The 10,050-nt window shown below is 48.4% G+C and overlaps 1 protein-coding gene across 1 annotated transcript in view; it reads left to right on the forward strand.

Moving 5' to 3' along the window:
- Positions 1 to 9,231: 9,231 nt before the first annotated feature.
- The window catches only part of LOC123138955 (uncharacterized), a 5,736-nt gene continuing 4,917 nt past the window's right edge, over positions 9,232 to 10,050 (forward strand). The window contains exon 1 of the mRNA XM_044558799.1: positions 9,232 to 9,311. Within this exon, the coding sequence (XP_044414734.1) occupies positions 9,232 to 9,311 (80 nt within the window). The remainder of the gene's footprint in view (positions 9,312 to 10,050) is intronic.

Here is a 10,050-nt window from a genome sequence, read left to right on the forward strand (position 1 = left end):
GTGTAATTTCTACCATCATCTTTCAACTTTGCTTTCTCAAGGAACGCATTAAAATTCAACGGAACAACGGCACGGGCCATCTATCCACAACAACATAGACAAGCAAAATACTATCAGGTACTAAGTTCATGATAAATTAAAGTTAAATTAATCATATTTATGAACTCCCACTTAGATAGACATCCCTCTAATCATCTAAGTGATCACGTGATCCATATCAACTAAACCATGTCTGATCATCACGTGAGATGGAGTAGTTTTCAATGGTGAACATCACTATGTTGATCATATCTACTATATGATTCACGCTCAACCTTTCGGTCTCAGTGTTCCGAGGCCATATCTACATATGCTAGGCTCGTAAGTTTAACCCGAGTATTTCTGCATGTGCAAAACTAGCTTGCAGCCGTTGTATATGAACGTAGAGCTTATCACACCCGATCATCATGTGGTGTCTCGGCACGACGAACTTTGGCAACGGTGCATACTCAGGGAGAACACTTGTACCTTGAAATTTAGTGAGTGAGCATCTTATAATACTATCGTCAATCAAGCAGAATAAGATGCATAAAGGATAAACATCACATGCAATCAATATAAGTGATATGATATGGCCATCATCATCTTGTGCCTTTGATCTCCATCTCCAAAGCACCGTCACGATCACCATCGTCACCGACGCGACACCTTGATCTCCGTCGTATCATCGTTGTCTGCTCGCCAACTATTGCTTCTACGACTATCGCTACTACTTAGTGATAAAGTAAAGCAATTACACGGCGATTGCATTGTATACAATAAAGCGACAACCATATGGCTCCTGCCAATTGCCGATAACTCCGTTACAAAACATGATCATCTCATACAATAAAATATAGCATCATGCCTTGACCATATCACATCACAACATGCCCTGCAGAAACAAGTTAGACATCCTCTACTTTGTTGTTGTAAGTTTTACGTGGCTGCTACGGGCTGAGCAAGAACCGTTCTTACCTACGCATCAAAACCACAACGATATTTCATCAAGTTAGTGTTGTTTTAACCTTCAACAAGGAACGGGCGTAGTCACACTCGGTTCAACTAAAGTTGGAGAAACTGACACCTGCCAGCCACCTAGTGTGACGCACGTCAGTAGAACCAGTCTCGCGTAAGCATACGCGTAACGTCGGTCTGGGCCGCTTCATCCAACAATACCGCCGAACCAGAGTATGACATGCTGGTAAGCAGTATGACTTGTATCGCCCACAACTCACTTGTGTTCTACTCGTGCATATAACATCTACGCATAAACCTGGCTCGGATGCTACTGTTGGGGAATGTAGTAATTTCAATAAAAATCCTATGCACACGCAAGATCATGGTGATGCATAGCAATGAGGAGGGAGAGTGTTGTCCACGTACCCTCATAGACCGAAAGCGGAAGCGTTATGGCAACGCGGTTGATGTAGTCGTACGTCTTCACGACCGACCGATCCTCAGTACCGAACGTACGACACCTCCGTGTTCAGCACATGTTCAGCTCGGCGATGTCCCGCGAACTCACGATCCAGTAGAGCTTCGGGGAAGAGCTTTGTCAGCACGACGGCGTGATGACGATGTTGATGAAGTTACCGACGCAGGGCCTCGCCTAAGCACCGCTACGATATGACCGAGGTGGATTATGGTGGAGGGGGGCACTGCACACGGCTAAGAGAGATCAATGATCAACTTGTGTGTCTATGGGGTGCCCCCTAGCCATGTATATAAAGGAGTGAAGGAGGGAGGAGGGCCGGCCTAGCTATGGCGCGCCCTGGAGGATTCCTACTCCCACCGGGAGTAGGACCCCCCCTCCCTAGTTGGACTAGGAGAGAAGGAAGGGGGAGAGATGGAGGAATGAAAGGGGGGCGCCGCCCCCCTCCTAGTCCAATTCGGACCAGAGGGGGAGGGGGCACGCGGCCTGCCCTGGCCTCCTGTCTCTCTCCTCTATGGCCCATTGAGGCCCATACAATTACCGGAGGGTTCCGGTAACCTTCCGGTACTCTGGTAAAATCCCGATTTCACCCAGAACCATTCCGATGTCCAAATATAGGCTTCCAATATATCAATATTTACGTCTCGACCATTTAGAGACTCCTCATCATGTCCATGATCATATTCGGGACTCTGAACTACCTTCGGTACATCAAAACACAAAAAACTCATAATACCGATCATCATAGAACTTTAAGCGTGCGGACCCTACGGGTTCGAGAACTATGTAGACATGACTGAGACATGTCTCCGGTCAATAACCAATAGCGGAACCTGGATACTCATATTGGTTCCTACATATTCTACGAAGATCTTTATCAATCAAACCGCATAACAACATATGTTGTTCCCTTTGTCATCGGTATGTTACTTGCCTGAGATTCGATTGTCGGTATCTCAATACCTAGCTCAATCTCATTATCGGCAAGTCTCTTTACTCGTTCTGTAATGCATCATCCCGCAACTAACTCATAGTTGCATTGCTTGCAAGGCTTATAGTGATGTGCATTACCGAGAGGGCTCAGAGATACCTCTCCGACAATCGGAGTGACAAATCCTAATCTCGATCTATGCCAACTCAACAAGTACCATCGGAGACACCTGTAGAGCACCTTTATAATCACCCAGTTACGTTGTGATGTTTGGTAGCACACAAAGTGTTCCTCCGGTAATCGGGAGTTGCATAATCTCATAGTCATAGGAACATGTATAAGTTATGAAGAAAGCAATAGCAGTAAACTAAAACGATCAACTGCTAAGCTAACGGAATGGGTCAAGTCAATCACATCATTCTCCTAATGATGTGATCCCGTTTATCAAATGACAACTCCTTTCTATGGTTAGGAAACTTAACCATCTTTGATCAACGAGCTAGTCAAGTAGAGGCATAGTAGTGACACTTTGTTTGTCTATGTATTCACACATGTATTATGTTTCCGGTTAATACAATTCTAGCATGAATAATAAATATTTATCCTGAAATAAGGAAATAAATAATAACTTTATTATTGCCTCTAGGGCATATTTCCTTCAGAGGATCCATTCACAGAAGAGCCCCCACAGCCTAAGAGTTCCACTGATCCGACTGAAGTTGAAATTCCAGCCGTGGTCGACTTGATCATGGAGGTTTTGGTCGTCATTCCTGACTGGACGGTTCCATATATTGCATATATTCTCAGAAAGAGCTTCCAGATGATGAACATGAGGCACGACAGATTGTCCGTCTATCCAAAGCCTTCACAGTAATAGGTGGACAGCTTTACAAAGAGAGTGTTATTGGATTTGCTCAGCGGTGCATCACGCCAGAAGAAGGTCGAATGATTCTTGACGACATCCACTCGGGGACCTGTGGTCACCATGCGTCCTCTCAGACCATCGTGGCCAAAGCATACCGAGCAGGTTTTTACTGGCCACGGGCAAATGAAATGGCAAAAGACATAGTCGACAAATGTGAGAGTTGTCAGTTCTACTCCAACATGTCTCACAAACCTGTGTCTGCCCTAAAGACCATTCCACTCGTCTGGCTCTTTGCAGTTTGGGGATTGGACATGGTTGGACCCCTGAGAACTGGCAGGAGCGGGTTTACTCATCTGCTTGTTGCAGTCGACAAGTTCACTAAGTGGATTGAGGCCAAACCCATCAAAAACCTCGACTCAAGTACCGTTGTCAGCTTCATCAGGGAATTAACATTTAGATATGGAGTCCCGCACGGCATCGTCACGGACAACGGTTCAAACTTTGATTCAGATGAGTTTAGAGCTTTCTGTGCTTCCCATGGCACTTGGGTTGAGTATGCTTCAGTCACCCACCCGCAGTCGAATGGACAGGCGGAAAGAGGAAATGGTTTGATCCTCCAAAGTCTGAAGCCAAGGTTGATGCGTGACCTCAAACATGCGGCAGGCTCCTGGGTAGACGAATTGCCATCAGTACTATGGGGCCTAAGAACAACACTGAATTGGTCGACTGGCCGGACTCCCTTCTTAATGGTCTATGGGGCTGAAGTTGTACTGCCGTTTGATTTACTTCACAATGCTCCACGAGTAGAACTTTTCTCAGAAGCAGAAGCAGAATAAACCCGGCAAGATGATGTTGATCTTCTATAAGAGGAAAGGGATATGGCCCTGATCAGGTCGACTATTTATCAGCAAGACCTCCAACGCTTTCATGCTAGAAACGTGAGGGGTCGAGCATTTCAGGAAGGAGACCTTGTGCTCCGAGTGGATCAGCAACGGCCTCACAAACTTGCTCCCGCCTGGGAAGGTCCCTTCATCATCACCAAGGTGCTCCACAATGGAGCGTATCACCTGTACGACGTGAAGCGGAATAAAGATGAGCCACACGCTTGGAATGAGGAGCTACTCCGCCACTTTTACACTTAAGCATTCAGACTGTTGAGATGTAATAAGAAGTACCTTTCAGTTTGTTTATCAAAATACATGATTTTACAGTCTCCTAAACGATGGCTTGTACTTTTACATATGTTCAAAATCCCCCAGTGGGTGGCTTAGCTGTGAATCCGATTCGCCTAAGTTTCAAAAAATCCTACTGAGTGAAGAGCAACCCTCTCATTCGGAGGCTTAGCTGCGAATCTGATTCGCCTAAGTTTCAAAAATCCTACCGAGTGAAGAGCAACCCTCTCACTCGGGGGCTTAGCTACAGTCTCGTACTCGCCTAAGTTTCAAAAATCCTACCGAGTGAAGAGCAACCCTCTCACTCGGGGGCTTAGCCGCAGTCTCGTACTTGCCTAAGTTTCAAAAATCCTACCGAGTGAAGAGCAACCCTCTCACTCGGAGGCTTAGCTGCAGTCCTGTACTCACCTAAGTTTCAAAAATCCTACCGAGTGAAGAGCAACCCTCTCACTCGGGGGCTTAGCTACAGTCATGTACTCGCCTAAGTTTCAAAAAATCCCACCAAGTGAAGAGCAACCCTCTCACTCGGAGGCTTAGCTGCAGTCCTACACTCGCCTAAGTTTCAAAAGATATCCCATCGAGTGAAGAGCAACCCTCTCGCTTAAGAACTTGGACACACGGTCCATCCTAATCCGCAAGGACGACGAGGTACAGGTTGTCCATGACCTTCTTCTCAGAGCTGCGCCATAAGTATAATGTGCACTCTGTCTTGATCTGCAAGGACGATGAGGTATAGGTCGTCTGCGACCTTCCCCTCAGAGTTGCGCCATAAGTATAATGTGCGCTCTATCCTGATCCGCAAGGATGACAAGGTACAGGTTGTCTGTGACCTCCTCATAGCTGCATCTGTTCCGAGTGAAGAAACAAGCTTCGCTCAAGAGTAAAGACAAGCATATTCAAGGAAAAACCAAGTCTAGGTAAATCCCATGAAGTTCCGAACCACAGATAAAAGTACTCGAGCATCAGGCCCGAAGGAGTTTAACGGTTACAAAATCACTCGGCATACCGAGGCAAATTTAATTAAGGCTTAAAGTTTGTTCACTCCGCGAGCGGAGGACTGGCAGGCTCGATGAACTCATCTAGGTTGATCCCGTCTGCAATTCGAGTGGCAGCAGCGATGAAGGTCTCCATGAAATATTGGAAGTCAAGTTTCTTGGTGTTGGCAACCTTGATCGCCGCTAGCTTCTCTTCTTTGGCCTCCTTGTAGTGGACTCGGACAAGGGACAGAGCTACATCAGCACCACACCGAGCGGAAGACTTCTTCCATTCCTACACTCGACCAGGGATCTCATTGAGTCGAGTCATCAAAGACTCGAGGCCATTTTGGAGCGTCTCCCTCAGCCAGAGCGTCATGTCGATCCGTGACACCGCAACCTCCAGTCGAGCAAGATAGTCGACAACACTGGCAAGTCGGTACTCCAGTCGAAGCACGTTCATGGCAGCTTCATCTTTAATGGGAGAAAGGATGGGGTCCAAGCTGGTCTCGATCCGCCCAGTTTCTTCCTCAAAATTTTGGCAAAATTCTGCACTCGCAGAGAAATAAATGAGTCGACGGTTCTACGATGAATCGACAAATAACAAAACAGTCGGTCAAGGAAAGATACCTTCAAGCATGAGGAATAACTTCTTGGCAAGTCCCCCAGATAAGCTTCCAGCTCATCCTTCTTTCGATTAAGATCGTCAACCTTCTCAGACAGAGCTTCCTTGCCCTTCTTCAACCGAGTCACATCCTTGTTGGCTTCATTGAGAGTTGTCTTCAGCTGGACGTTTTCTTCTTCCAATTTTCCGACTGAAGCCAGCTTCTGGTCGGCGAGTGCTGTTTTTTCTTCTGCTGATTTTTGAGCAGCTACAAGGTCAAGATCTTTCTTCTCAAAAGCTTGCCTCATTTTTCTGGCAGAAATAACATTCAGTTTAGAGAAAGAAATAACGTTCAGTTGAGAAGGAAGACATTTGACAAATTTTCCATACCTGCAACGTCATCCTTGGCTTTCTGCAAGTTCTCCTTGGCCAACTCCAGATCAAGATTGAGCTGGATCTGCTTCTGCTCCAGATCAGCAAATCGAGCTCCAAGTTCACAAGATTTCTGTGGTCAAAAGACAGTCAGTCGACAAAAACAGTTATTCTCAGACTACAACCAACTGCCCGCAGTCGACCGTGGTCTCGGGGGCTACAACCAGTGGGTGCACTTAGCATGCCCCCACTAGTCTAGCTTCCACTCGACATGGTCCATCCAGACCGAGTGGAAAAGAAAAAAAAGCAACAGAAGAGAACCAACAGTTATTCTTAGACCACAACCGACTGCCCGCAGTCGATCGTGGTCTCGGGGACTGCACCCAGTGGGTGCACTCAGCGTGCCCCCACTGGTCCAGGTTCCACTCGACATGGTCTGCCAGACCGAGTGGAAGAACTGGAAAACAAGGCATTTTTATCAAGACCCCCGCCAAATCACACATTCGACGGTGGCCTCGGGGACTACACCCAGTGGGTGCACTCTGCGTGCCCCCACTAGTTCAAAGATGCAATCGACACTAAGTGGAAGAATTGCTTAGTGAAAATTAAAACACACCCAGTGAGCGTACAAATGCAAGACACGGACCGACTGATAGACGTGCAACAAATAGTCTTCAGATAGCATATCCTAACAGAACAAGGGTCAAGCTAATGGATCAGTCGGAAATCGACTGACCTGGACATTGGTCTGGAGGGCTGAACTGGCGTCATAAGCGGCCTGGCTAGCCTCACGCACCACCTTCATTTGTTCCATCATAAGGCCTGCCTGGCGTATGGCTTTTTTGGCAGCTCCTACTTGGTCCTCTGGGACATGACGGGAGGTGAAAAGTGGCGAGGGCAAACCAGTCGCAGCAGGCTGAGGATCCAAAGCATGGGCAGTCAACAATGAAGGACGTTCACTCGACAAGGGGATGGCAAAAGTAACGGAAGCCCGGTTGAGGTCTCCGGACTGCTGAGTCACTGGTTCTGTCACCGGTGTCGACTGGGGCATCTTGCTGGCTAGCGTCCTCCTTCCCGACGTCCTGCCCCTTCATCCCATGGGTTTTTGTGGTTCATCTTCATTGTCATCCGGAAGGTCAATAACATGAGGCGGAGCTGCAAACTAATCGATCACAAAAGTTCAGTTGGCCATCAAAAACGGCTAGTAAAGTAAAGGCAAGCTGCCAAAAGTTATACCCCGTGTTGGAAGTAACTGCTTCTTCCATCTCTTCATCATCATCATCTTTATACATTGAAGTCCCAGAGGAAGCAGCATTGCAAGTTTCAGAATTCACTCGGTCAGAATAGAGAAGTGAATCAACCAAGAATCAAGTCACACACAAATTGAGAAACCAAGCACAATGATTACCCAGAAGCAACGGGGACGTTCACTTTAATCTTGGGCAGAGCCTTCAGAGGTTTTGACGCCGCGACTTTGGGATGCTTCAGAGCCTTTTCATTTGGCACTGGAGAAGAGGTTCGAGGGCGCTTGGAAGTTTGTCCAGTCGGAGGAACCACTTTGCCGCAGACGCTTGTCGGGTCATGCTTCAGTTTGGAGCGCCGCTCCGAGCGAGGTGGAGAGTCGACCTCCACACCACTGCTAGAGTCTTTGCTCTCGTCGTCCTCTCCTCCATCAGAGTGCCACTCTCCACTTTCACCACCACTCGCCTCTCCCTCGTGCTCTTGCTCCTGCTCTCTGTTGGGCATCGGATACATCTCAGTGTAGATCTGCAAAGCACAGAGTCGAGTGTATGACAATCGGTTTCGGAAGCTAATAAATATCAGAATAAGAAGACACTCAGAAGAAAAAAGTCAGACCTTGGCTGGTTCGTTGGTGCTGTCGAATGGAAGAACTCTCCTAGACCCCCTGGGGTTGTCCTTGTTGCCGGTAATACCTTTCAACCACTGCACCACCGTCGCCTCATCAACCTCCTCCGGGTGGATTCGAGTGTTGTCTTCAATCCCCGAATACATCCACATGGGGTGGTCACGGGCTTGGAGAGGTTGAATACGCCGTCTGAGAAACACCTCTAACAGGTCCATGCCGGTCACGCCGTCATGGACAAGCTGGACTACTCGGTCGACTAGCATATTCACCTCCACTCTCTCAGCCGGGGTCACTTTCAAAGTTGGAGGCTTTTCGACTCGGGCTATAGAAAATGGTGGGAGGCCGGTCGACTGACCAGGAGTCGGTTGGTCCTTGTAGTAGAACCAAGCCGACTGCCACCCCCTAACAGAATCAGGAAGAATCATGGCGGGGAAAGCACTTTTTCCCCTCATCTGGATCCCTAAACCTCCACACATATGGATCACCTTCGTCCTCTCATCACTCGGATTGGCCTTTTTGACCAATTGGGAACGACAAGTGAAAATGTGTTTGAAAAGGCCCCAATGGGGTCGGCAGCCTAGGAATTTCTCGCACATGGACACGAACACAACAAGATATGTGATGGTGTTGGGAGAGAAATGATGGAGCTGGGCTCCAAAAAAGTTCAGAAAATCTCGAAAGAAAGGATGGGGAGGCAAGGAGAAACCGCGGTCAACATGGGTCGCCAAGAGGACGCACTCACCCTCTTGAGGTCGCGGCTCGGACTCGTTCTCGGGAAGCCGCTAGGAACCGTGAGGAATCAGCCCCCCGTCGAACAGATCTTCCAGGTCATCCTGCTGGATCGTGACCGAATCTAGTCGCCCTGGATCCAGCCGGGCGGCAGGCCGGATCTGGACGACGACCCGCCCTGGCTCATCTTCTTGCCCTTTGCCTTCGCCGTCGCCTTCTTCACGCGTTCCAGGGTCGTCATCTTGTCCTTCACCATCACTGCGAATGGCGCTTGGGCGAGGCGGCGGCGTCGAGGGTGGAGGCGGAAGCAGTGGAGAAGCAGAGGAGGAAGAGAAGAAATGGGAGTACTGTGCAAAAAAAACCCGGCCCGAACGGCTTATATGGGCCTGGTCCCCGAGTGACTGACTGGCGGGCCCAGGACATCCTGTCAAATCCCGTAGCAGGCGGCCGCTCGGTACGTGGCAAAAAAGGTGGCGCGGGAATCGAGGCGCATCTGCCTCATCCGTTCCATTCGCTGTGGACCTCTCCGCCCCGCGTGCTTCCCCAAATTTCGAATCCCGTAAGATCCGAAGATAAGAGTGCAGCCAATAGCGCCGTGGATATTCTACCAAATCTGCATTCGGAGCGTATCAGCAAACTCACTCGACAATCTCGGAATGTATCAAGGCGACTGAAAAAGAAGTCGAAGCTGTAGCATGGTTCACCGATCCCAATAAGATGCTCCCGAAGCACTAACAATCGAGTCGGAACCATCTTCAGCTCCCCTTTCACTCGAACCTTGAACCATTCGGGGGCTAATGATGATGACATGTACCTAGGGTAGGGCAATAGACCTGATCTAGACACCCCTCCCAAGGACACTGCCCTACAACCAGAGGCATTCAAAGGATAGCAACATCATCCGACTGAAAGCACCTTACCAACAGTTTCATTCGACAGACATACAATCCACTCGACCATGTCAAAAACCACTCGGAGTATGGAAGATCAAAAGCCACTCTGAAGGGCAACGGTCAGGCATTCACTCTGTAGTCTTAAAGAGCATTTATATGACTTTATTGATGGCATTACCAGTAAGGCCTC

Source organism: Triticum aestivum, chromosome 6B (genome assembly GCF_018294505.1).
Source record: "Triticum aestivum cultivar Chinese Spring chromosome 6B, IWGSC CS RefSeq v2.1, whole genome shotgun sequence".
Lineage (NCBI taxonomy): Eukaryota > Viridiplantae > Streptophyta > Magnoliopsida > Poales > Poaceae > Triticum > Triticum aestivum.